This window comes from Rhinopithecus roxellana, chromosome 4, assembly GCF_007565055.1.
Source record: "Rhinopithecus roxellana isolate Shanxi Qingling chromosome 4, ASM756505v1, whole genome shotgun sequence".
NCBI classification, from domain to species: domain Eukaryota; kingdom Metazoa; phylum Chordata; class Mammalia; order Primates; family Cercopithecidae; genus Rhinopithecus; species Rhinopithecus roxellana.
The window spans coordinates 37,072,535-37,099,269 of NC_044552.1; the positions used below are offsets into that span (position 1 = coordinate 37,072,535).

Sequence of the window (26,735 nt, forward strand, 5' to 3'; positions counted from 1 at the left end):
CTCGTGATCCACCCACCTCGGCCTCCCAAAGTGCTGGGATTACAGACGTGAGCCACCGTGCCCAGCCCTATATTTTTAAGATGAAAACATTTCATGAATGATGTTCTTATTGTGATGCACTCTATTTTCTATTCCCTTTTTTTTTTCTTTAATGGTGGCTAAGATTCCCTAATTTGGTTTCATGACATACAGATTGTGACCATAGTTAGCAAACCACCAGTGGAGGCAGTGGGGCCCACAGGAATGTCACTGGCCAGTGCCCAAGAAAACCGAGAGGAGATGTCTTTGGAGTGTCCCCTCATAGCATTTGGGCTTGGGACCTCTGCTGGCCTTCTTGTGACCTCTGGGAGCCAGGCAGGAAAAGCTGCTCTGAGCTAGCCAGGGATGCTGAAGGGCCAGCTCAGTAGCCAGCAGTCCCACCTCTGTGCCAACTGGTGGGCAGACAGTCCATCAGCAGTGATGTGACCCAGAGAGGCGGCTGCAGTGGTAGGGAAGTGCCAGGCTTTGGCACTAGCCTCGCCATGGGCCCCTCGAAGAAGCCAAGGCTGAGCCCTGCCTCACAGAGCACATGTGGGGAGAGGCAGCCGGCCTTGTGTGCCCACAAGGCCGGTGCCCACCAAATGGCCCTTCCCCTTCTCTGTGAATGGGTGGTTTCTTATTTGCACTAAGTGACCTGGCTGCAGCCCCCCATCAAGAGCCCTGCTTCGGCCAGCCCTGTTATATTCCACCAGCACCCACTATATATGGCACGTAGTAGATACTCAATTTTTTTTAAAAAAGAGATAGGATCTCAGTGTTGCCCAGGCTGGCTTTGAACTCCTGGGCTCAAGCAATTCTCCCACCTCACCCTCTTGAGTAGCTGGGACTGCAGGTGCCTGGCTTCAATTTATATTTGTCAGTGCATTCATATATACTTTTGAAATGTTAATGTGGCCGGGCGCGGTGGCTCACGCCTGTAATCCCAGCGCTTTGGGAGGCCGAGGTGGGTGTATCACGAGGTTAGGAGTTCAAGAGCAGCCTGGCCAACATGGTGAAACCTCATTTCTACTAGAAAAAATACAAAAATTAGCTGGGCGTGGTAGTACGTGCCTGTAATCCAAGCTACTCAAGAAGCTGAGGCAGGAGAATCGCTTGAACCTGGGACGGAGAGGGTGCAGTGAGCCAAGATCACACCACTGCACTCCAGCCTGGCAATAGAGCAACACTCCATCAAAAAAAAAAAAAAAAAAAAGTTATTGTAGTTTAGTTAACGTTTCATGTATAGTGTATAATATATTCACATTGGCTCAAAATTCAACAAAGAGTATTAGTTAATGAAAAATCTCCCCAACTCTCTTACACTTTGGAAAAGAGTTGGGCATTATTTTGCATAGCTAGAGATACTCATATTCTAGACTTCCTCTTAGGTCTCTTAGAGAAACTCATACATCTGTACACTTATAAAAGTGTTCATAATAGCACTGTTCTGAATAGCCCCAAACTGGAAACAACCCATTGGCATTAGAATTAAAGTCTGAGGCTGGGTGCGGTGGCTCACGCCTGGAATCCCAGCACTTTGGGAGGCTGAGGCAGCCTGGATCACCCAAGGTCAGGAGTTCGAGACCAGCCTGACCAACATGGTGAAACCTTGTCTCTACTAAAAATACAAAAATTAGCTGAGTGTCGTGGTGGGCACCTGTAATCCCAGCTGCTTGGAAGGCTGAGGCATGAGAGTCACTGGAACCTGGGAGGCGGAGGTTCCAGTGAGCTGAGATCATGCCACTGCACTCCAGCCTGGGCGACAGAGTGAGAACCTGTCTCAAAAAAAAAAAAAAAAAAAAAAAACAGCAGGGCATGGTGATGGACACCTGTAGTCCTAGCTACTTGGAACGCTGAGGTTGGAGGATTGCTTGAGCCCAGGAGTTTAGAGGCTACAGTGAGCTGTGATCGTGTCACTGCACTCTAGCCTGGGTGACAAGCGAGACCCCGTCACTTGAAAATAAAAAATATCAGCTATGATTTCTGCCTGCTCATTTTTTACTGGACAGATCGTTGCTATGTGTGTGTCCCTAGGACCATGTAGCACTCACTTCATCTGGCACTTGCTGTGTGTTAGCATGGTGTCAGACACTTTAATTTGCTTAATTCAGTCTTCTAACAACCCAGGAAGGTAGGTAGGTTATTATCCCCATTTTACAGAGAAGGAAGATGCGGCTATTGTGTTTCTGGGCTTCCTCCGCAGAACACCAATAGCGTTGAAACCCTACCAAGGGTTGTGTTGAGGGTGGTCAGCTTGATGCCTAGTCCTGGGCTGCTCTAACAGGCCCCTTTATCTCTCCAGGTGGCCCTGTGCACCCAGGTAGCCCTGGGCATGGAGCACCTGTCCAACAACCGCTTTGTGCATAAGGACTTGGCTGCACGTAACTGCCTGGTCAGCGCCCAGAGACAAGTGAAGGTGTCTGCTCTGGGCCTCAGCAAGGATGTGTACAACAGGTAGAAGGGCATGCGTGGGGTGGGGGCTCCCCATTCTTTCCCAGAGGGTGAGGGGCAGAGGACAGATAGTTTGGGGTGGTGGTGGGAAAGGGTTTAGTCCCTGCTTAGTCCAAAGCTGGAGGGCCTGGCATAGGAAAGAGCTTTCTCATCCTTTTTCCAAGGGTGCAGCAGGGTGTCCCACCCAGTGCACTCCCTTGGTGGTTGTAAAATATCTCTAGTGATTAAATAAATAAATAAATAAATAAATATTTTTTTAAAAATAGGCAAATATGATAAGGATTTATATGGCTCCCTCTGTAACTTCCTGAATTCAGTCATTATTATTTCGAAGTCTGAGACTTATGCCTCAGCCCCCCTGCCAGAGCTTGCTCTAGACAGCCTATGTGGGCTCTGCAGCACTGCCGGGAACATCCCTCTGGTTCCAGGTCACCCCCATTTGTCTGATTATAGCTGTAGTGAGGATTGGTTTATCACTAATAAAGCTCTTTCCATTTAACGGTTTTTAGTTTTTAAATTTTTACAACCAATATAGAAAGTATGTATGACTATTAACTTTTCTGTTAACATTTAGGCAAAGTTTGATTCTTAATGGAATTTTTTAACCATCAAACCCCATGTGGTTACCTCCAGATTTTGTCTAGTGTACTCCTATGCTCAGCATACATGTGACCAATTTCTTGGTGTCTGTATGTAGAAGGGCTGGGCCCTGGCTTGGGGATGAGTTCCAGATGGGGGGATGAGGCTGCAGTGCCAGGCCACGCTCCCCACCCCACTTCACCCCTGGGTTGCTTCTCTCCTGCAGTGAGTACTACCACTTCCGCCAGGCCTGGGTGCCGCTGCGCTGGATGTCCCCTGAGGCCATCCTGGAGGGTGACTTCTCTACCAAGTCTGATGTCTGGGCCTTCGGTGTGCTGATGTGGGAAGTGTTTACACATGGAGAGATGCCCCATGGTGGGCAGGCAGATGATGAAGTGCTGGCAGGTAGGCAGCCACACTGCTAGGGGATGATTCCAGATGGGCCCCAGATGGAGCCTGCTCAGGGCCCCAGGGTCGGTTCCGCCTACCTCCCCTCTCAGGGCTGCTACTGAACAGGCACACAGATATGACCACTCTGGTTGTTAAAATACTGCAATACTTTTTTTTTTTTTTTTGAAACAGAGTGTTGCCGTGTCGCCCAGGCTAGAGTGCAGTGGCGTGATCTCCACTCACTGAAACTTCCACCTCCTGGGTTCAAGCAATTTTCCTGCCCCAGACTCCCTAGTAGCTGGGATTACAGGCACGCGCCTCCATGCCCAGCTAATTTTTGTATTTTTAGTAGAGACGGGTGCTTCACCATGTTGGTCACGCTGGTCTCAAACTCCTGACCTCGTGGTCCACCCGCCTCGACCTCCCAAAGTGCTGGGATTATAGGCGTGAGCCATCATACCTGGCCAGAAATACTGCAATACTTCTATATTGTTGGTAGATAGCCTTTGCCCCCAGTGCCCACTCCAGCCACTCTGATGCCTGTCCGCCGACCCACTTCAGCTCCTGTGCGTGGACCCCGTCTTACCAGCCGGAGTGAGCGGGGCCAAGGGAGTCATCTTTTTCCGTTGCGAGTACCCACCTACTACTGGCCAGCATTGCCTCAGAGGCATCCTTGGGTGGCTGCTTGTATGAACTGCAAGCTCCACAAAGTGTTGAACAAGTTGTTGAATGTTTTGTCCAACGCTTCACCTACTGTCTTCCCTATAGATTTGCAGGCTGGGAAGGCTAGACTTCCTCAGCCTGAGGGCTGCCCTTCCAAGCTCTATCGGCTGATGCAGCGCTGCTGGGCCCTCAGCCCCAAGGACCGGCCCTCCTTCAGCGAGATTGCCAGCACCCTGGGAGACAGCCCTGTGGACAGCAAGCCGTGAGGAGGGAGCCCGGCGGGCTGTGCCTCAGGATGGCGTGGGCAGGGGAGGGCATCTCTAAAGGGGAGCTCACAGCATGATGGGCAAGATCCCTGTCCTCCTGGGCCCTGAGGCTCCTGCCCTAGTGCAACAGGCATTGCTGAGGTCTGAGCAGGGCCTGGCCTTTCCTCCTCTTCCTCACCCTTATCCTTTGGGAGGCTGACTTGGACCCAAACTGGGCAACTAGGGCTTTGAGCTGGGCAGTTTTCCCTGCCACCTCTTCCCCTATCAGGGACAGTGTGGGTGCCACAGGTAACCCCAATTTCTGGCCTTCAACTACTCCCCTTGACCAGGTCCAACTCTGCCACTCATCTGCCAACTTTGCCTGGGGAGGGCTAGGCTTGGGATGAGCTGGGTTTGGGGGGAGTTCCTTAATATTCTCAAGTTCTGGGCACACAGGGTTAATGAGTCTCTTGGCCCACGGGTCCCACTGTGGGCTTGTGCACACCGACCCAGACCCATGTCTTCCCCACCCTTCTCTCCTTTCCTCATCCTAAGTGCCTGGCAGATGAAGGAGTTTTCAGGAGCTTTTGACACTATATAACCCGCCCTTTTTGTATGCACCACGGGCGGCTTTTATATGTAATTGCAGCGTGGGGTGGGTGGGCATGGGAGGTAGGGGTGGGCCCTGGCGGAGATGAGGAGGATGGGCCACCCTTACCCCACACTTTTATTGTTGTTGTTTTTTGTTTGTTTTGGTTTTGTTTTTTTGTTTTTGTTTTTGTTTTTACACTCGCTGCTCTCAATAAAGAAGCCTTTTTTACAACCTGTTTCTGAGATTCATTTTCTGCTCTTGCTCGTGAAGATGTTCCTTCTTCCCCCACTGATCAGAAAGGGCCGTGTGGGGGCCGGGTGCGGTGGCTCATGCCTGTAATCCCAGCACTTTGGGAGGCTGAGGCTAGTGGATCACCTGACGTCAGGAGTTCGAGACCAGCCTGCCCAAAAAGGCGAAACCCCTGTCTACTGAAAATACAAAAAAGCTGGGCATGGTGGCAGGCGCCTGTAATCCCAGCTACTTGGGAGGCTGAGGCAGGAGAATTGCAAGGCAGGAGAATCGCTTAAACCCAGGAGGCATAGGCTGCATTGAGCCGAGATCACACCACTGCAGTCCAGCCTGAGAGACAGAGCGAGACTCTGTCTCAAAAAAAAAAAAAAGAAAAAGAAAAAAAAAGGGCCGTGTGCCTTCATGGAGTCTGGTGGGACTTGGACAGGATGAACCGGTGGATACTGGTTCTTCTCTCCAGTTTGCAGGGCAGGTGAACATGCAGGCATGAAGGAGGCAAGATCACCTGTTGTCTGTACAACTCTATGCAGCCCTCTGACTGTCACCTAGACGGGCCTAATTCTTGAGCTCAGATGGGGAGGATATAAGTGTGAAGGGGAGCAAGTTAGAGTAGGATTGGAGAAGGAGTTAGTGACAGACTCAGGTCTCTTGAGTCCTTTCAAGACCCTAGGAGGGAAGCAAAGTAGGTAGAACTAAGCAGAGAAATGGTGCTTAATGCCTGGATCTTGTGTCATCATTTATCCTCTGCCTCATTCCAGTAACTTCAACCTGGTTCACCATCCAAAAGAAACGAGTCCTGAACTCCAAAACTGCTCTAGTTCCTTTACTCCTCACCAAACTTCTGAATAATAAAAATAACAGCAGGCCGGACATGTTGGTTCACACCTGTAATCTTAACACTTCGGGAGACTGAGGCAGGAGGATTACTTGGACCCAGGAGTTTGAGACCAGCCTGGCCAACATAGTGAGACCCTGTCTCTACAAAATTTTAAACATTAGCCAGGTGTGGTGGCATGAACTTGTAGTCATAACTACTGAGGAGGCTGAGGCAGGAGGATCACTTGAGCCCAGGAGTTTGAGGTGGCAGTGAGCTATGATCACAACACTGCACTCCAGCCTGGGTGAACAAGTGATATCCTGTCTCAAAAAAATAAAAATAAAAACAGGCTGGCTGGGCGCAGTGGCTCACGCCTGTAATCCCAGCACTTTGGGACCCGAGGTGGGTGTATCACGAGGTCAAGAGTTTGAGACCAGCCTGGCCAATATGGTGAAACCCTATCTACTAAAAATACAAAAGTCTGGGCATGGTGGTGCACACCTGTAGTCCCAGCTGCTTGGGAGGCTGAGGCAGGAGAATTGGTTGAACCCGGGAGGTGAAGGTTGCAGTGAGCCAAGATTGCACCATTGCACTCTAGCCTGGGTGACAGAGCAAGACTGTCTCAAATAATAATAATAATAATAATAATAATAATAATAACAGGCCGCAGGCACAGTGGCTCATGCCTATAATCTCAGCACTTTAAAAGGCTGAGGTGACAGAAATGCCTGGGCAACATGGCTAGACTCCATCTCTACCAAAATTTTTTTTTGTTTTTCTTGTTTTTTCAGACAGAGTCTTGCTCTGTCGCCCAGGCTGGAGTGCAGTGGTGCCATCTCCGCTCACTGCAAGCTCCACCTCCTGGGTTTACACCATTCTCCTGCCTCAGCCTCCCGAGTAGCTGGGACTACAGGCGCCCGCCACCGCGCCCGGCTAGTTTTTTGTATTTTTTTTTTAGTAGAGACGGGGTTTCACCATGTTAGCCAGGATGGTCTCAATCTCCTGACCTAGTGATCCGCCCGTCTCGGCCTCCCAAAGTGCTGGGATTACAGGCTTGAGCCACCGCGCCCGGCCAACAAAAAATTTTTTAATTAGCTGGGTGTGGGGCCGGGCGCAGTGGCTCATACCTGTAATCCCAGCACTTAACGAGGTCAAGAGATAGAGACCATCCTGGCCAACATGGTCTCTACTAAAAAAAAATATATGTATATATATATATAATTTAGCTGGGCATGGTGCATGCATCTGTATTCCCAGCTACTCAGGAGGCTGAGGCAGGAGAATCGCTTGAACCTGGGAGGTGGAGGTTACAATGAGCCAAGATCATGCCACTGTACTCCAGCCTGGCGACAGAGTGAGACTCCATCTCAAAAAATAAAATAAAATAAAATAAAATTTTAAAAAATAGCTGCATGTAGTGGAGTATGCCCATGGTCTCAGCTATTCTGGAGGCTGAAGAGGGAGGATCTCTTGAACCCAGGAGGTTCACACCACTGCACTCCAGGCTGGGTGGCAGAGCGAGACCCTGTCTCAAAAGAAAAAAAAGAAAAAAGAAAAACTAATGTTTTTGAAGACTTGCTCTGCACTAGTCATTTAATATGCCTTATCTCATTTAATCTCTGCCAACTACTCTGTCAACCAGATAAGATTATTTCCATTTCACAGATTAGGAAACTGAGTCTCAAGGGAAGTCAGGTAGTTTGCCCATGGTTACACAGCTTAGTAAGTGAGCCATAGTCGCCAGTATACACCATGCATTGCATCCTTCAGATGTGTTGAAGTGGGGAAATTTTTTCTAGTGCAGTATTTTTCAAACTCTGGGTTGCAACCAGCATTAAAAAAGAAAAAAAGGGGGAAAAAGAAACATAATAGGCATATCAGAGTACATTGTATACTTTAAGGGGAATTGTTGTTTTACAAAATTTTGTTATATTTGCTGCATATATGTATATATTGGATAGTGTGTTAGTTAACTGTTGGGTGGTGATACTGCATAGTAATCCCCAAATCTTACTAGCTGACAAGATATTTTTTCTGACTCATGTATCTGCAGGTTGGTGAGGGTTGGCTGATTTTGGCTGTGCTTGGTGCCAGGCTGGAGGTCTGGCTTAGGTCTAGTCTGCTGGCACCCAGAGCATGTTCTTATGCAGTGGCAGAGTGCAAGAGGTCAAGCCAAACCATGCAAGCACATTTCAAACTACAAGTCTGAGCTGGCACCATGGCACGTGCCTATAGTCCCAGCTACTTGGGAGGCTGAGGCAGGACGTTCGCTTTAAGCCCATGAGTTTGAGGCTGTAGTGTGCAATGATTGTGCCTGTGAATAGCCACTACACTCCAACATGGGCAAAATAGTCAGAACCCATCTCTGAAACACACACACACACACACATCTGTTAACATTTTATTAGCCAAAGCAAGTCACACAGTAAAACCCAACATCAACACCAGTAGGACATGCTGCAAAGTCACACAGCAAGGATGTTGATGTATAATTCCAACAGAAGGTGTGAAGAGTTGGGAGCAATAATCTAATTGACCACAGGTTGCAATATAAAAATGATTTCTGCCTGGGTTGCATGCAGAAATATTTGAAAGGCACTGCTCTGGAAAGTCATTAATTACTAAATCCTCTTCTAACTCTTGTTCTTCCTTGAGCAGTCCATAGTGGCTAACGTTGTTGGCCACACCTTCCTCTTCAGAGACTCTCCTCCCTCTCCTTTTTTTTTTTTTTTTTTTTTTTTTTTTTTTTTTTTTTTTTTTGAGACGGAGTCTCTCTCTGTCACTCAGCAGGCTGGAGTGCATTGGCGCGATCTGGGCTCACTGCAAGCTCCGCCTCCTGGGTTCACGCCTTTCTCCTGCCTCAGCCTCCCGAGTAGCTGGTACTACAGTCGCCCGCCACCACGCCCGGCTAAGTTTTCGTATTTTTAGTTTAGGGGTTTCACCGTATTAGCCAGGATGGTCTCAATCTCCTGACCTCATGATCCACCCGCCTCGGCCTCCCAAACTGTTGGGATTACAGGCGTGAGCCACCGCACCCCGCGCTCCCTCACTTTTTTACACTGTCAGCAGTTTCTCTGGCCAGTCCTTCTCCAGCCCTGGCTGAGGCTTCTTTTCTTTCTTCCCTCCCCTCCCCTCCCCTCCCCCTCCCCTCCCCTCCCCTCCCCTCCCCTTCCCATTCCCCTTTCCTTTCTTTGACAGAGTCTTGCTCTGTCGCCCAGGCTGGAGTGCAGTCGCGCGATCTCCACTCACTGCAAGCTCCGCCTCCCAGGTTCACGCCGTTCTCCTGCCTCAGCCTCCCGAGTAGCTGGGACTATAGGCGCCCGCCACCACTCCCCGCTAATTTTTTGTACTTTTAGTAGAGACGGGGTTTCACCGTGTTAGCCAGGATGGTCTCGATCTCCTGACCTCGTGATCCGCCCGCCTCGGCCTCCCAAAGTGCTAGGATTACAGGCGTGAGCCACCGCGCCCTGCCTAAGGCTTCTTTTTCTCTTGCCATGGCTATTCTCCTGAGACTGTTATTGCCCTTCCTTTCCCTCCCTCCCTCCCTCCCTCCTTTCCTTCCCTCCCTCCCTCCTTTCCTTCCCTCCCTCCCTCCCTCCTTCCTTCCCTCTTTCTTTTTTTTCCTTTTTTTTTTTTTTTTTTTTTTTGAGATAGGGTCTCCCTCTGTCACCCAGGCTGGAGTATAGTGGTAGATCATGGCTCACTCCATTCTCAACCCACCAGGTTCAAGGGTCCTCCCACCTCAGCTTCCGAGTAGCTGGGACTACAGGCGCCTACCACCAAGCCCAGCTAATTTTTGTATTTTTCATAGAGATGGGGTTTCACCATGTTGCCCAGGCTGGTCTCAAATTCCTGAGCTCAAGTGATCCACATGCCTCAGCCTCCCAAAGTGCTGGGATTACAGGCATGAGCCACCACACCTAGCCTATTTTTGCTTAATTTTATTATTATTATTATTATTATTATTATTATTATTATTATTATTTTAAGAGGGTGTCTTGCTCTGTCCCCCAGGCTGGAGTGCAATGGCTTGATTTCGGCTCACTGCAACCTCCACCTCCTGAGCTCAAGCGATTCTCCTGCCTCAGCCTCCCTAGAAGCTGGGATTACAGGTGCCTGCCAACACACCCAGCTAATTTTTTTTTTTTGTATTTTCAGTAGAGACAGGGTTTCACCATATTGGCCAGGGTGGTCTCAAACTCCTGACCTCAAGCGATCCACCCGCCTTGACCTCCCAAAGTGCTGGGATTACAGGCATGAGCCATCGCGCCCAACCTATTTTTGCTTAATTTTAAAAGAAAAATATAAAAGTCATGTTGATGGTCAAAGAAGTCACATGGTACAAACTTATATAAAGCAAAAAAACACACCCCTGTCCTCCCAAACCTTACTCTCCATAGGTAAGCACTATTAGTGTTTGGTGTGTGGCTTTCCAGACTTTTCCTGGGCACAATGACTCATAAATTCTTTTCCATTACTTCTAATGCTGCCATCACAATTGGTACCCTCTTTGCCTCTGTGCAAAATGATAAATCCCTGGGTAAAGGTTAATTCCAAATGAAAACAGATTTAGGATATTTTGATAGTATTTTTTTTTTCTTTTTTTGAGACAGGGTCTTATTCTCATCCAGATTGAGTGCAGTCGTGCCATCACGGCTCACTGCAGCCTGGGTTCAAGCGATCTTCCTGCCTCAGCCTCCTTAGTAGCTAGGACTGCAGATGTGTGCCACCGTGCCCCAGCATTTTTTTTTTTTTTTTTTTTTTGAGATGGAGTTTCACTCCTTCGCCCAGGCTGGAGTGAAGTGGCATGATCTTGGCTCACTGCAATCTCTGCCCCCCAGATTCAAGTGATTCTCCTGTGTCTCAGACTGCTGAGTAGCTGGGATTATAGGCATGCACCACCAGGCCCGCCTAATTTTTATATGTTTAGTAGAGATGGGGTTTTGCCATGTTGGCCAAGCTGGTCTTGAACTCCTGACCTTAGATGATCCACCCACCTAGGCCTCCCAAAGTGCTAGGATTACAGGCAGGCATGAGCCACCTTGCCTGGCTACGTTTTTTTGTCTGTTTGTTTGTTTTTAAAGAGATGGATTCTCAGTATGTTGCCCAGGCTGCTCTCAAACTCCTGGCCTCCAGTGATCCTCCCAGCTTGACCTCGAAAAGTGCTGGGATTATAGGTGTGAATCACTGTACCCAGCCATGACAGTAATTTTTAAAAGCAATCCTTAATTTTTGTTTTGTTATTAGTTGGGTGATAAAAATCAGAAGAAAGAAAGAAAGGTCGGGGTGGAATCTGTGTGGTGTGAGAGATCCGTCTGAAATTCCCATGCACTTCCAGAGTCCCTTCATGGTCTGGGGTGGACATGAGCTCCCATCTGTTGCAAGGGGCTACTCTGATCAGGCCTTTTTGGAGGAACATTTCAACTTCACATTTCAGAGCAGCCAGGCGGGAGCTTACCTGGGCTCAATAGGCTGCATGGGGTCTATGGTAAAGTGGAGAGCAGATGCCTCTTTTGTGGCTGTCATCAGCTCCAGGTTATAGTGCTCCAGTGGGTACCTAGGCCCAGTGTTACCAAAAATTCTGATTTTTTTTGAGAGAGGTCGGATATTCAGATTTTCTTTCTTTCTTTTTTTTTTTTTTTTTTTTTTGATAAGGAGTCTCACTCTGTCGCCCAGGCTGGAGTGCAGTGGTCCCATCTCGGCTTACTGCAGCCTCTGCCTCCCAGGTTGAGCCTCGGCCTGTCATGTAACTGGGATTACAGGTGTGTGCCACTATGCCTGGCTAATTTTTTTTTTTTTTTTTTTTTTTTGATAAGGAGTCTCACTCTGTCGCCCAGGCTGGAGTGCAGTGGTCCCATCTCGGCTTACTGCAGCCTCTGCCTCCCAGGTTGAGCCTCGGCCTGTCATGTAACTGGGATTACAGGTGTGTGCCACTATGCCTGGCTAATTTTTTTTTTTTTTTTTTTTTTTGATAAGGAGTCTCACTCTGTCGCCCAGGCTGGAGTGCAGTGGTCCCATCTCGGCTTACTGCAGCCTCTGCCTCCCAGGTTGAGCCTCGGCCTGTCATGTAACTGGGATTACAGGTGTGCCACTATGCCTGGCTAATTTTTTTTTTTTTTTTTTTTTTTTTGATAAGGAGTCTCACTCTGTCGCCCAGGCTGGAGTGCAGTGGTCCCATCTCGGCTTACTGCAGCCTCTGCCTCCCAGGTTGAGCCTCGGCCTGTCATGTAACTGGGATTACAGGTGTGTGCCACTATGCCTGGCTAATTTTTTTTTTTTTTTTTTTTTTTTGATAAGGAGTCTCACTCTGTCGCCCAGGCTGGAGTGCAGTGGTCCCATCTCGGCTTACTGCAGCCTCTGCCTCCCAGGTTGAGCCTCGGCCTGTCATGTAACTGGGATTACAGGTGTGTGCCACTATGCCTGGCTAATTTTTTTTTTTTTTTTTTTTTTTTGATAAGGAGTCTCACTCTGTCGCCCAGGCTGGAGTGCAGTGGTCCCATCTCGGCTTACTGCAGCCTCTGCCTCCCAGGTTGAGCCTCGGCCTGTCATGTAACTGGGATTACAGGTGTGCCACTATGCCTGGCTAATTTTTTTTTTTTTTTTTTTTTTTTTAGTAGAGATGGCTTTTCGCCATATTGGCCAGGCTGGTCTTGAACTCCTGACCTCAAGTGATTCACCCGCCTCAGCCTCCCAAAGTGCTGGGATTACAGGTGTGAGCCACCACACCCGGCCAGATATTCAGATTTTTATGTAAACTCTCATGATTTTTAAATGTTACAAGGTCCAAATAAAACACCTCTATGAGACAGTTTTTGATTTTGACTTTATCCCTAGCAATACTTTTGGCTCTGGAACCTGCAGTAATCTGATAGTGTGGGTATCGGTCTCATCCTGACTCCCTGTGGTGACAATGGACATGAAGATGGGTCATCCCAAGCGGACAGAGAAGCTGTGACACTAACACTGGTGTGCAATGACCCAGGAGTTGGGAGAAGTTGGAGAGAGGGCAGCCTATTTGGAGGGAAGCTAAGGACTGCATTCTTCCCAGACACGCTCCCCTATAGATGTGGCAGAGAGCAGTTGTCCCTGCTGAGGGATGTCACCCCTGCATGTGTCTAAACTAGGGGACTCAAATGAAAAGGTCTTTAGAGGGCAGGTGGGAATGAAATCCCAGGGCTTTGGCTGTAATATTACGGTACTTAGACAAAACATGACCCCAAGCATCATTTGTGGTCCCTAAAACCCTTCTGGAACCTATTTATCTGTTTGACCTGTTCTTCCTCTTGGGCTAACACGTTCCATATGTTTAAGTACCTGTTGTAAAGAGTAAATTAGTGGGGGGAGGGGTGACCTCTTTAAAACTACTGGGGGCTGGGCGCAGTGGCTCAGGCCTTTAATCCCAGCACTTTGGGAGGCCGATAATCGCTTGAGCCCAGAAGTTTGAGACCAGCCCGGGCAACACAGGGAGACCTCATCCCTATATGACAAAAAATACACACTATATTTTATTCACTATACACACTATATTTTACTGATCACTTGCACATATTTTATTTCAGTATTTCTCAAAGTTTTTGGATTGTGACTTGCAGTAAGAAATGCAGTTGATATTGTCATCCATTACACACATACACTGAATTATAAGAAACTGACAATATCCCACCTTCTTGACCTATAAAATGGCAATTTTGTAGGGTTCAACCTATATATAATGCAAATAAACATTTTATGTAACAATATTTGCCCTTGCTTTTTGTGATTCTCATTAATTTATTATTTTAAATGTTGATTGTAGTATACTGAATTGATATCACTACCACTACTAGTAATGACTAGGTTACAATCAACTGCTTTATTTGATCTTCATAATTTTTCAGGCAGGAATAATCACTCACTCCCAACCCCTTAAACACGCCAAGATGCTTTATCCCTAGGATGAGGCAACTTACTCCAGGTAACTCCTATTGCCTAACCACTGACCAATTACTCTGCCCTTTAGTCTTTTTTTTTTTTTTTTTTTTTTTTTCAGAGTACATGAGGCATTTTATTTGTAAATATATGTATTACATCCCTAGAAAAAGAATCCCAGGATTTTCCCTCCTGTGTGTTTTCGTCTTGCTTCTTCATGGTCCATGATGCCAGCTGAGGTTGTCAGTACAATGAAACCAAACTGGCGGGATGGAAGCAGATTATTCTGCCATTTTTCTAGATCTTTGAGTTGCACATCAAATCTGGGGCTGATCACTCCACACTTGTTTAGCCTGCCTGTGAGGTTCATAGCAATTTTCCCAGCTCTGTGATCATCAATGATTTCAAATTTGCCAATGTAACCATGCTTCATCATCACAGTGACAAACCGGACGATGGCTTTGGAGCATGGCCTAATAAGCACCTGGCGTTTGCCTCTCTTTTCGGCATTGTTGGTGCCCTTGAGAGCATCAGCCAGGACATTCATGCGCACCATTGTGGCGGTGCGGAAAGATGGCGGAAAACCTTTAGTCTTTATCTCATTAAATCTGCCTTAAGAATTTCATGGGATAGGCCAGGCATGGTGCTCACGCCTGTAATCCCAGCACTTTGGGAGGCCGAGGTGGGTGGATCACTTGAGGTCAGCAGTTCGAGACCAGCCTGGACAACAGGGCGAAACCCCATTTCTACTAAAAATACAAAATAGCCGGGTGTGGTGGCGGGCACCTGTAATCCCAGCTATTTGGGAAGCTGAGGCAGCAGGAGAATCGCTTGAACTGGGGAGGCAGAAGTTGCAGTGAGTCGAGATCATGCCAGTGCACTCCAGCCTGGGCGACAGAGTGAGACTCTGTCTCAAAAAAGAAAAAAAGAAAAAAAGAATCTCATGGAATGGATAGCAACATTGATGAATATTGCGTTTGGAGAGATCAGATCACTTGTCACTTGTTTCCAGGCACAGGGCTTACCAAGAGGCAGATTCCAGATTTAAATAATTCAGTAACAGCAAAGTCCATGCTATTTTCACTGCTTTGGAGAAAAGATCCAGACCCAGAGCCTGAACCTTGCTTTGCAGCACCCCAGTTCTATTCTTTAAGTAACTTTTTTTTCTGCCAGGCACGGTGGTTCATGCCTATAATCCCGGCACTTTGGGAAGCCGAGGGTGAAGGATAGCTTGATGACAGGAGTTCGAGACCAGTCTGGGCAACATGGCAAAACCCCATCTCTACAAAAAATACAAAAATTAGGCCATAGTGGTGGTGCGCACCTGTAGTCCCAGCTGAGTGAGAGGCGGAGGTGGGAGAATCGCTTGAACCCGGGAGGCGGAGGTTGCAATGAGCTCAGATCGCACCACTGCCCTCCAGGTTGGGCGACTGAGCGATACCCTGTCTGAAACTTTTTTTTTCTTTCTCCAACGGGCTTTCCAGAGAAGGGTGTGTAGGTGCGTGTGTGTGCGTGAGCGTGCTTGCTTGCTTGCTTAAACTTTCTGTCGGGCCACAATTTCCCGTCTTTGCACTGGCTGTAGGGTGGGCTTTATCCTCGGGACGCCCCCCTCCCCCAGCCCAGCCTGCAGCTGAAAGTCTTCAACGATCTCCGTCTCTCCTCCCTGCCCGCCTCGGGACTGGGAGGCCGATCTCTGTCTCTCGCCCTCCCCCCTCCGCCCGCCTTTTCCAGATGTATGTCTGCCAAAGACCCCCCAGTGCAGAGGATGATGAATGAGGACCCGCGAGCCAGTCTGGTGGGAAAGTGTCGTCGCCTACAAAAGCAAGGGAAAAGGAGGGGAAGTTGGGGGGAGGGGAAAAGTTAGAGCTGAGCGGCTGGGGTGCTACGAGTCTGGACACCTGGGATCCAAGCTCCCTCCGCTCAGCCAATAACTGTGCCTCCCTTAGGAAGGCGTGAGGAAATACTCCAATCAATCCCTGCACTCTTCCCTTGGAATTTGGGCTGTATTTTTTAAATTTACTGCAAACCCCACAATCTACCCAGGGGTTTCCCCAGTGTTTGTCTCCAGCGGTCCCGGTGCCCATTTCCTAGTGCTGCTCCCTCTCTTCCGCAAGACTGCGCTCCAGTCCCAGGCTGCTTCTCCGCGGTGCCTCCCAAACCGTTCTATCATTCTCGGGTTCAGGGAGGCGGAGTCGCGCCTGCTCTCCGGTTCCTTTGAGAGGCGTCGGCTCCACCCCTCTCGGAGTCGCTGTCTGACGCGAGAGGACAGGAACGAGTTCGGTATGTCTATGCAAATAAGCGCCCCCCTGCGGGCCAATGGGGAGCGGAGGTGCCGGAACCATGGACCAATGGGGCGGGGGCGCTGGGGCTCACCATATAAGGAGCGGCCTCGCCATAAAAGGAAACATTGTATCTCTTTATATGGGGGGAAGGGTCGGGGGATCCCTCCGCCGCCAGCGCGTGGTCCCGGCCCCCTCCACCCGCCGTCTCGGCCGCGGCCAGCAGCCCCTGCCCCCCGGGGGACGCTGACGGCCGCCGGGCGCGCCGCCCTAGCAGACGGACAGGGGGCGCTGCGCGCGGCCTGGGGCAACCCGGGCCACAGGGGCAGGAAAGTGAGGGCCCAGGTCGGCCCGGGCGTGCAGGGGCCCCGGGTTCGCAGCGGCGGCCGCGGCAGCGATAGCGGCCCTAGCAGCAGCGAGAGTGCCGGGTTGAGCCGGGAAGCCGATGGCGGCGGCGGTTGCGGCTCCGATTCCTCGCTGACTGCCCGTCCGCCCTCCTGCATCGAGCGCCATGTTACCGAGCCAAGCTGGAGCCGCGGCGGCTCTGGGCCGGGGCTCGGCCCTGGGGGGCAGCCTGAACCGGACCCCGACGGGGCGGCCGGGCAGCGGCGGCGGGACTCGTGGGGCTAACGGGGGCCGGGTCCCCGGGAATGGCGCGGGGCTCGGGCCCGGCCGCCTGGAGCGGGAGGCTGCGGCAGCGGCGGCAACCACCCCGGCGCCCACCGCGGGGGCCCTCTACAGCGGCAGCGAGGGCGACTCGGAGTCGGGCGAGGAGGAGGAGCTGGGCGCCGAGCGGCGCGGCATGAAGCGGAGCCTGAGCGAGATGGAGATCGGTATGGTGGTCGGTGGGCCCGAGGCGTCGGCGGCGGCCACCGGGGGCTACGGGCCGGTGAGCGGCGCGGTGAGCGGGGCCAAGCCGGGTAAGAAGACCCGGGGCCGCGTGAAGATCAAGATGGAGTTCATCGACAACAAACTGCGGCGCTACACGACCTTCAGCAAGAGGAAGACGGGCATCATGAAGAAGGTACCAAGCCGGCGGGCTGGCTGGCCCCGGGGCCCGGGAAGGGTGGGGATGCGCAAGGGGAGCCCGGGAGGACGGCAGAGCCGAGGCGGAGGTGAGAAGCGGCGAGTCCGCAGGAGGTGTGTGGGAGGGGATGGCTCCTGCCCGGGGAGGGCCGAAGGGGAGGGGCCGCCGGGGAAATGTGGGGAGAGGGGAGATCCCGCGAACGCCCGGAACCTTGGGGAAAGGCGCAGAGGTGGGAGTGACCGGCGCGAGAGAGGAAGAGGGCCCTTGCTGAGTGGAGGTTTGAAGAGCGGGCATGGGAGGCTGCGAGGCTGCCGGGGAGGTGGATAATGAGAAGCCGGGATCAGTAGGTCCAGTGCACTCCGGTGTTCGGAGGAGGGCGCCGGAAAAGCAGGGAGCAAACGAGAAGGTATGGAGGTGAGGAGGCTGGAGCTGCATGACAACAATGAGCGAGCATGTGTGGGAGGAAATGGGCACCACGAGAGTAGTGCTGGTTGGAAGGACAGGCAGGGTTAGGGACCAGGTAAGGGAGCGGGGCAGGAGAACTGGTGCTGCCCTGAGCAGCAGGAACCTAGTCCCTCGCCGGCCGTGAGTGTTCCATGGCATCCGCTGGGAACCACATGCTCCTGGCAGGACCCGCTGCAGAATCTCCTGCCGTTAGGACAAGTGGGGTTTCCAGCCCTAGGGAGAATCTATGCATGGATGGGGTTTGGGGGAAATCAGGGAGGCTTGCAGAGGTACCTAGGAATTCCTCTTCTGCCAGCCAGTGAAAAGTGGTGAGGAAAGGAGTGATTTTGGGGTGTAGATGATAAGGGAAGGGATGAAAGCAGAAGAATTGGGAGACAAGGAGCTGGATCCTTGGGAACACTGGCTGGTGTTTATTTCTGTCCCATGTAGAAACCGGAGCTGCTTCCAAGGTGGTTGGTAGAACTTTGTTGGGAGAGTATGGTATCTGTGGGGCCATCCTTGAAGGTCCCCTTCCTGGGCTCATGGCAGGATGTTTAGTGCTAATCTAGGTCACGTCTCCCCTCACTCCAGACACTGTTGTATCAATGTCCCTTGTCACTTGATTATCAGTGGAGAAGGTTGTGGGGGGAGGTAATTAATGAAGGAAAATTCTCTTCTCCCCTTCCATAACCTTCTTCCCAAGACAAAGTAAAAAGGGCAGTAAAGTATTACAGGACAACAGGAGAAACTAGGCTATGGCAACAAGTTGGAGCCTGTGCAGTTTCTGGAAAGAAACATGGGACAGTTGGAGCTGAAGTGGTCCCTTATCACTAATGTACAAATTCCAGTGTGATAGGTAGGGATCCATCCTGGTCCCTGTGACAGTGAGAATGGTTGAGGCTCCGGGACTTTCCAGGCACTAAGCTGCGTCGGGGAGCAGCTATAGCTGAGTCCTTCCATATCCCCTGAGGTTATATGTTCCATCACTGGGGGGCTATTACTGTTTGCTTGGGGTATCTTCAGGTCAATGGGGATGCTCTTCAAAGGAGGAGCATTGGTAGTTTTGCTGCTTCCAGAGATCCTGATAGGACACCCTGCCCCCAGAGTCACTAGAGACGAAGGTCATTATGGGAATGGGGGAATGACATCACTGTATAATTCTTTTTCCAACTTCTCAAAGAAGGCAGAGATAAAAAGTTTGCTGACCTGCCCATCTCCGTCCTCACCCCTCAGGCCTATGAGCTGTCTACGCTGACAGGGACACAGGTGCTGTTGCTGGTGGCCAGTGAGACAGGCCATGTGTATACCTTTGCCACACGAAAACTGCAGCCCATGATCACCAGTGAGACCGGCAAGGCACTGATTCAGACCTGCCTCAACTCTCCAGACTCTCCACCCCGGTCAGACCCCACAACAGACCAGAGAATGAGTGCCACTGGCTTTGAAGAGACAGATCTCACCTACCAGGTGTCGGAGTCTGACAGCAGTGGGGAGACCAAGGTGTGTTTGGGTTGCCTATGTGAGAGGAGGGAAGGGAGGGGGGTCCCTCTCTCTTTCTGGCCCAGGACAGGTGGATAGGTACCCACTGATGTGGAGTGGATCCGGATTAACGACCCTTGTCCTAGGGGACAGGTGTCCATCCTCACTTTCCTGATAGAAGACCGGCCCCCTAGATAAGCGGGCGGCCTCCGTGCCCATATAAGGCCGGCTCGGGCTCCACGCCGGCCTCCCGCCCGCAGCCCGCCTGCCTGGCAGGGCCTTTGCATTCCTCCCGCCAGCTGTCTCCCCGCTAGGGGCGGGGGTGTAGCTTAGCCCGGCCCTCTGGGCTGGGTCGCCAGGGAGTAGAAAGGGAGCACTCCGGTCCCGGGGTTCTGAGAACCCAGCACTCTTAGCAGGCGGCCTGGTTGACTGGACCGGGGACTACCTTACAAGCCAGCCTCCTGCCCCTTCAGGGTGTTGGGGCCCTGGGCAGTTAGAGAACGCTTTTGCCTGCTGCTAGGGATGCCTGCGCTGTTACTCCTCCCCCTTCCTTTTCCCGGTAAGGAGAGGGGGTGGGGCTTCCTCCCTTGCTGTCTGGGGAGCTCCACCTTCCGGGTGGCACTTAACTGACTGGCCAATGGGAGGAAGCGGTACTGTTTGCCTTAGCAACGCCTCCGCCAGTCAAGGGTCTTGGGCCCAACTGCTTAGCAAACGTCTCGTGCTGACCCACCCCCCAGCCTTTGAGCTTCTGGTTGACTCAGTTCGGGTCTGGGCTTGGTGGCTTGGTTCTCTGTTTCCTCCTTCCCCTTCTAAGAAGGAAGTCTTCCTGAGGAGAGAGTCAGTGCTGTAGGCTCCCCGCTCTCTTAGTGGCATATCATCTGTAATAATTTTTAAACTTTTATAACAGTAGGGCTCATTTATTCCCAGGAAATTTTGTTGGATGAGTACATTCTTTTGGTAGTTTACATCTTGGGTGTTTGACATATAGTGTGTCATTGCCAGACCCTCAAGATCTCTCTCAAACTCTAAGTTCCCTGAGAAACTCTCAGTTCATATCTCAGAAGCCTGACAAATTAGAACTGGAAGAACTCTTAAAGAAAACATAGCAGCCCAGCCCCCTTATGCTTATAGAAGAAGAAAACCGAGGTTCAGAAAAGGGGAGTGGTTATTTCAGGGTCACTTAGATAGTCATTACCAGAGCTAGGAACAGACTTTGGTGTCCTGACTCCCCAGCCAATGGGATTAGCACAGTCCACTGGAGCAGAGGACTCAGGGGATTATAATGATGAAAATGATAATCATCATCATAAGAGCAATAAATATTTTTTTTTTTTTTATGTGCCAGGTACTGTTTTCTAAGTGATTTACGTATGCTAACCTACTTAATCCTTGCAGCAACCTAAGGGGTAGGTATTATTCTCCTTTTACCGATAGAAAACTGTAGCTGAGTATATCAATAACTTACCCAAGAGTCAGGCATCAGGTAAATGTGGCGTTGGGATTTGAACCCAAGCTCACTGGTTTCAGTCTGGGTTCTCAGTCCACACAAAACTTCTGCAAAGGCAGGATCTGGTAGAGGCTCATTGCTTCATCTTTACTCTGGGTATAGGACACACTGAAGCCGGCGTTCACAGTCACCAACCTGCCGGGTACAACCTCTACCATCCAAACAGCACCTAGCACCTCTACCACCATGCAAGTCAGCAGCGGCCCCTCCTTTCCCATCACCAACTACCTGGCACCAGTGTCTGCTAGTGTCAGCCCTAGTGCTGTCAGCAGTGCCAATGGGACTGTGCTGAAGAGTACAGGCAGTGGCCCTGTCTCCTCTGGGGGCCTTATGCAGCTGCCTACCAGCTTCACCCTAATGCCTGGTGAGTCACGAGGGGAAGGGAGAGATTCGTCCTCTCTGGGGCAAATCAAGCATGCTAAGAATGTGTTTAGGGCTGGCACCAAGAGAACCTCTTTCCCTGCTCAGAAGGAAGGTGAATAGGGGCCAGAGCCTGAGAGAAGCCTCTTATGTCCCGTTGGCAGGCATACCTCTGCCCACTGAGACCCCTGCTGTCCTTGTCAGTAAGTTTCAACCATGTATTCTGGCCCTGTCTAGCTACCCCAGCCCCGTGCCCCTATTGCCACAGGGCAGTAGACGTTTCCCCACTTCCTGCCTTGACTGGAAGGCAGATCATGTCCTTGATGGGTCATTGCCAGCTCTTGGGTCAACTGAAGAAAAGAGAGGCAAGGCCCAGGGCAGGAGGAGGAGGGATGATGGGCAAGAGCAGAGTGTGGAAGCCCCCAGAGGGGAGATTCGGGCATGAAGGGCCTCTTTGGCTTCCAGGAAAGATAGTGATGGGAGTTGGGGACCAGTGTGCCAGACCCTGGGACTGGGGTGTCCATGGGTACTTGGAGGTGGCAATTGGGTGGGACAGAGCACAAATAAGACTCTGTGTTTCACAGGTGGGGCAGTGGCCCAGCAGGTCCCAGTGCAGGCCATTCAAGTGCACCAGGCCCCACAGCAGGCGTCTCCCTCCCGTGACAGCAGCACAGACCTCACGCAGACCTCCTCCAGCGGGACAGGTATAGCTCGCAGCCCTGTCACCCTCCCTCCCTGCCTTCCCCCACGCGGCCTAGCAGTAGGTGCCCAACAGTAACCCTCCTATAACTAAAGTCAAGGGATTTCTTAAAGTGGAGATTGAGGCTTTTGGCCTAATAATTATGGGAAAGTCAGGTGAGGATGACTGAGTTTCGAATCCCGCCCTGCAGTGGGCTGTGGATTCCAGGAGAAAATTAGGGACCATTGATGCTACCTCCTCATTCAGATGAGGAGCCTGAGGCCTAGAAATAAGAAGTTACTTGCTCAAAGACACGTTTACTTAATTATCAGGAAGGACTTAGAGAGCAGTTTTCTCTTTGTGTGAGGGTCTTATAGGTTTTGAGTAGCCACAGTTACCCTCAGGCATCTCTAGACATTTCAGAAATGATGAGATACTCTGAAAATAAGGTTAATTTTAAGTTCTTATTATTTATAACCTTATTACTCAAAGTGTGGCCTGTGGACTGGAAACACCAGCATTACCTGGGAGCTTGTTGGAAATAAAGAATATTGAGTCTTACCCCAAACCTACTGAATCAGAGTCTGTGTTTTTTTCTTTTTTTTTTCTTTTTTGTTTGAGGCGGAGCCTCGCTCTGTCGCCCAGGCTGGAGTGCAGTGGCCGGATCTCAGCTCACTGCAAGCTCTGCCTCCCGGGTTTACGCCATTCTCCTGCCTCAGCCTCCCGAGTAGCTGGGACTACAGGCACCCACCACCTCACCCGGCTAGTTTTTGTATTTTTTTAGTAGAGACGGGGTTTCACCATGTTAGCCAGGATGGTCTTGATCTCCTGACCTCATGATCCGCCCATCTCGGCCTCCCAAAGTGCTGGGATTACAGGCGTGAGCCACCGCGCCCGGCCTTTTCTTTTTTTTTTGAGACAGAGTCTTGCTCTGTCGCCCAGGCTGGAGTGCAGTGGCGCGATCTTGGCTCACCACAAGCTCTGCATCCCGGGTTCATGCCATTCTCCTGCCTCAGCCTTCCGAGAGCTGGGACTTAAAGGCGGCCGCCACCATGCCCAGCTAATTTGTTTATATTTTTGGTCGAGACGGGGTTTCACTGTGTTAGCCAGGATGGTCTCGATCTGCTGACCTCATGATCCGCCTGCCTCAGCCTTTCAGTGCTGGGATTACAGGCGTGAGCCACCGTGCCTGGCCCAGAGTCTGTGTTTTAACAAGATTCCTATAAAATGCACATTAACATTTGAGAAGTGCTTGTTTGAAAGATGAATTTGTTAGCTGTGCATTAAGAAGGAAGGAGAATGAAAACAAATAAAAAATAAGATGTTAGAGTTCCCTAAAAGGGGAGTATCTGAGTTTTCTGAGAGTAGGTCAGTCATAATCTTTGTTTTTTCCAAGAGTTGGGACTTAGAGAATTCAGCAGATAGACAGTTGAATAGTACAATGTGATAGGATACAATTAAAGATTGATGCTGTCGTGTTCAAGAAAAAATAGGCTTTTCTTAGTTGATGATGGAGCAGAGGACTAGTCGTGTCTAGCTTCTGACCTGGGAAATGACAAGAGGGCTCTGGGGGCCTGGAATTCCTAGGGACGGAATGGGAGATATCAGTAGGGACCAGTGCCGAGCTGACACATGTCTGTGTTTGCCAGTGACGCTGCCCGCCACCATCATGACGTCATCCGTGCCCACAACTGTGGGTGGCCACATGATGTACCCTAGCCCGCATGCGGTGATGTATGCCCCCACCTCAGGCCTGGGTGATGGCAGCCTCACCGTGCTGAATGCCTTCTCCCAGGCACCATCCACCATGCAGGTGTCCCACAGCCAGGTCCAGGAGCCAGGTGAGTAGAGGAACAGGGCTAAGGAGGACCGTTTCCTTCCTTATACACACACACACGCACACACACACGTATGCACTGATGCCTACAAATATTTCTACCCAAATACAACACAGACTTGGATGCTCACATACACATTTGGACACCCATGCACACTTGAACAACTCACACCCACATGCACCCTCAGACACACTGGCACCCTTTCCCTTGGGCTCTTACATCTGAGACTCCCCCGGTCACCTGTGCATTTGTCACCACTCCTCTAATATCTGGAAGTTTCAACAAACAATTTGAGTATCTCCTGTGGTTTTCCAATGTAGGTGGCGTCCCCCAGGTGTTTCTGACAGCATCATCTGGGACAGTACAGATCCCTGTTTCAGCAGTTCAGCTCCACCAGGTAGGCAGGGATATCTTTCACCCCATCCCAGATAGCCACTTCTTTGTCTTGACCTTGGGGGATCCTGTTACCAGTTCATCAAGCCAAAATCCCTAGCCTGGAAGCCCATCTGCTTTTCTGCTCAGGCCTGTGGTTGGCAGGCAGGGAAGCCAGGGGAGCCTGAGCCGGCTGGCCAGTCCCTGCCTCTCCTCATTCACCCCCTTCCCTCCAGATGGCTGTGATAGGGCAGCAGGCCGGGAGCAGCAGCAACCTCACCGAGCTACAGGTGGTGAACCTGGACACCGCCCACAGCACCAAGAGTGAATGATCCGCCCGCCGCCCTGGACAGATGGCCCAAGGGACGGCACCACTTATTTATTGTTGCCTTTTCACGTTTTCTTTACACACACGTTGACGGGCCGTAGGAGGGAGGCGGGGAGGAGGAAAGGGCAGCCACAGGACTGAGCCCTCTCACTCCAGCCAAAGAAATGGGCCTGCCTGCCTCCACCCGTCCTCCCTCAGCCTCCCCTTCTTCCCGCCCCACCTCCCATTTCTGTTGCTGGAGGGGCCGTCCTCCTTCCTGGGACCCCCTTGCCAGCTTGGCTCGATGTTTGCCATGAGTATTAGCTTACCCAATGGGACCGTGCCCTGTCTCCCCACACACAGGCCTTCTGTGGGGCTGGGCACTGTGTCCTCCTCTGAGGAAGCATTTGGGGCCCTCTTGCCAGCCTCCTTGCTGACCCCAGGTCAGCCCTGTGTCTGCCACAGGCTGGGTCAAAAGAGCCCTGCCCCTGCCCCTCAGGGGGCCAGCTGGGGAGACAGGGGCTTCTTCCCTCACACTGCTGCCCTCTGCCCCTTCAGTTCCTGAGTAGCTGGGCCTGTGCACTGGGCAGGTTCCTGGGGCTGCCTGCCCTGCCTTGCCGCTCCCCTTGGACCTCCAGGGGATCCTGGGTTGGAGGGAACCACCAGCGTTCCCTTCTCCCCCTTGTCTTCCCCCCTCTCCTCCCAGCTGCTTTACTTAAAGTTGATTTTGAACTTTTTATTTGAGGAGACGAAGTGAAAACAAATCTATAAATATATATTTTTAAAATATTTAACTTTTTTTTATGGCGTTTTTCTCGTCCCCCTCCCTGCCCAAACTCCCCTTCCCTGGGGAGCCCAAGGGCTCCCCAGAACTGGCTGGGCCCCTGGGGACAGAGCCACCCCACGAGCTCGGGGTCCACCAGTGTGTGGGGGAGATTCTGGGTCTGCCCAGTCCTGGGTTGTTTCCAGGAGAAAGCCGGGGGAGGGGCCCTCAGGCCATGCCCCAACGGGGTGGGGAGGGTGACCCACAGCTCTGGGCCTCTTTTTGCCCTTTAGGGCTGTTGCTAGGGAGAGGGAAGAGGGAGACCAAATGTCGGGGTGGGGGTGGGAGGGTGTCAGGCGGAGGCAACTGACTTCATTTGTGCCACACGCATGGGCATTGCAGCCTTGCGCTGTCCCAGGCCTGCAGCTGCCTGGGGCCCAAGTTGCAGTGAGCAGGGTGGGGTCTGGGAGGGGGTGAGAGGCAGGAATGGGGGTCAGAAGAAGTGGGAGCAGCTCTTGGGCTGAATGCAGCCAAAGGGGAGCCAGAAATGGGCAGCTCTCCCAGGGAGTGAGCAGCTACTGTAACTTTTTTAAATTAAGACAAAAAGCCTTGAAGAAAATGAATTTATTTTTCTAAGTGTAACCTCAGTATTTATGTAATTTGTACAGGGGCCATGCCCCACCCCCCTCCTCCCCCTTTGGGGTAGACCTTGAGGGTGGGCCAGCATAGGGGGGAGGGTCTTTTACCCTGTGTCGGAGCCTACCTTCACCACCTATATCCAGAAAGGGAGCTTTTTCAGAAATGGGGCAGCAGAAGGGTGAAATTTTCTTAACCCCAAGACTGCCTTCAGTAGGAACAAGCTGGCTTCTGTGATTAGGTGAAGGGATGGGGGAAGATTTTACGCACAGCCTAGTTATCAAGGGGATGATTTGCCGACATGTTTGAGAACCCCCTAATCTCTAACCCTCATTGCTGTCTTGCCCCAGTTTGGGGTGCCAAGATGGAAGTCACCTTTCTGGGCTTTCTCCTGGAGATAGCTGGGGCTTATGGGTGGCTTTCAAGGCTGGGGCATGGCAAATCGGGGGCCAGAGAGCAGGGGAGCTTGGGACTCAGGTCTGTAACTGCCCAGCCCCTTTTCTCTGCTCTTGTTTCACTCCACCACCACTCACTCACTCCCTACTCCCCCACCCATGGGAGGAGACCTTTGATGAATTCTTCCTCTCCTTTCCACAAAAGACAGACCCCGTGAGTGAATCAGGCAAAGTGCTTATAATGTGTGTTGTGTGAGCGTGGCCTTGGGAGGACATACGTGTGTCAGGGATGAGTTGAGGTGGCATTTTTATGTGCAGCGACCCTTGGTGTTTCCCTTCCTCGGTGGCTCTGGGGTATGTGTGTGTGTGTGTGTGTGCCTGAGTGTGTGTGCGTGAATGTGAGTGTGTATGTCAGTGGTTTCTACTTCCTCTGGGGTGCTGACCCAGGAATAGTGGACGTGGTCACAGTCCTATGTACAGAGCTTTCTTTTGTATTAAAAAAAAAAATACTCTTTCAATAAATGTATCATTTTTGTGCACAGACTGTGGGGTCTTTGGCTCTGTTTTTCTACTTAGGGAGGGACGGGGGTATGAACGCGAGGCAAACTCCTAAAATTGCTGCTCTGAGTAGCGATCCTGGCTGCTTGATGAGAACGGTAATGCTAAGGTGTGCTTTGGGCAGTTTAATTCTATACGATTTAATTTAAGGAATGTTTTGCGGGGGGCCGCGGACCTTC

The 26,735-nt window shown here is 51.2% G+C and overlaps 2 protein-coding genes and 1 pseudogene across 5 annotated transcripts in view; 2 read left to right on the forward strand and 1 right to left on the reverse strand.

Annotated features, from left to right (window-relative positions):
- The window catches only part of PTK7 (protein tyrosine kinase 7 (inactive)), an 84,766-nt gene extending 79,597 nt beyond the window's left edge, over window positions 1–5,169 (forward strand). For all 3 annotated transcript variants that reach the window (XM_030929167.1, XM_010369706.2, XM_030929166.1), the window contains exons 18-20: window positions 2,321–2,472; window positions 3,275–3,453; window positions 4,207–5,169. In XM_030929167.1, coding sequence (XP_030785027.1) covers window positions 2,321–2,472; window positions 3,275–3,453; window positions 4,207–4,367 — 492 coding nt within the window. In that variant the 3' untranslated portion in view covers window positions 4,368–5,169. The remainder of the gene's footprint in view (window positions 1–2,320; window positions 2,473–3,274; window positions 3,454–4,206) is intronic.
- Window positions 5,170–14,031: 8,862 nt separating this feature from the next.
- LOC104667338 lies at window positions 14,032–14,468 on the reverse strand (annotated as a pseudogene). The gene has a single exon (XR_748663.2). The product of XR_748663.2 is annotated as a 40S ribosomal protein S15a pseudogene (transcript).
- A 1,666-nt stretch (window positions 14,469–16,134) lies between these two features.
- Window positions 16,135–26,541, forward strand: SRF (serum response factor). The gene is made up of 7 exons (XM_010369708.2): window positions 16,135–17,215; window positions 18,896–19,162; window positions 20,751–21,012; window positions 21,593–21,712; window positions 23,337–23,528; window positions 23,846–23,922; window positions 24,134–26,541. Exons 1-7 carry the CDS (start codon window positions 16,703–16,705, stop codon window positions 24,227–24,229), a joined length of 1,527 nt encoding a protein of 508 aa, XP_010368010.1. The 5' UTR covers window positions 16,135–16,702; the 3' UTR covers window positions 24,230–26,541.
- Window positions 26,542–26,735: the final 194 nt, after the last annotated feature.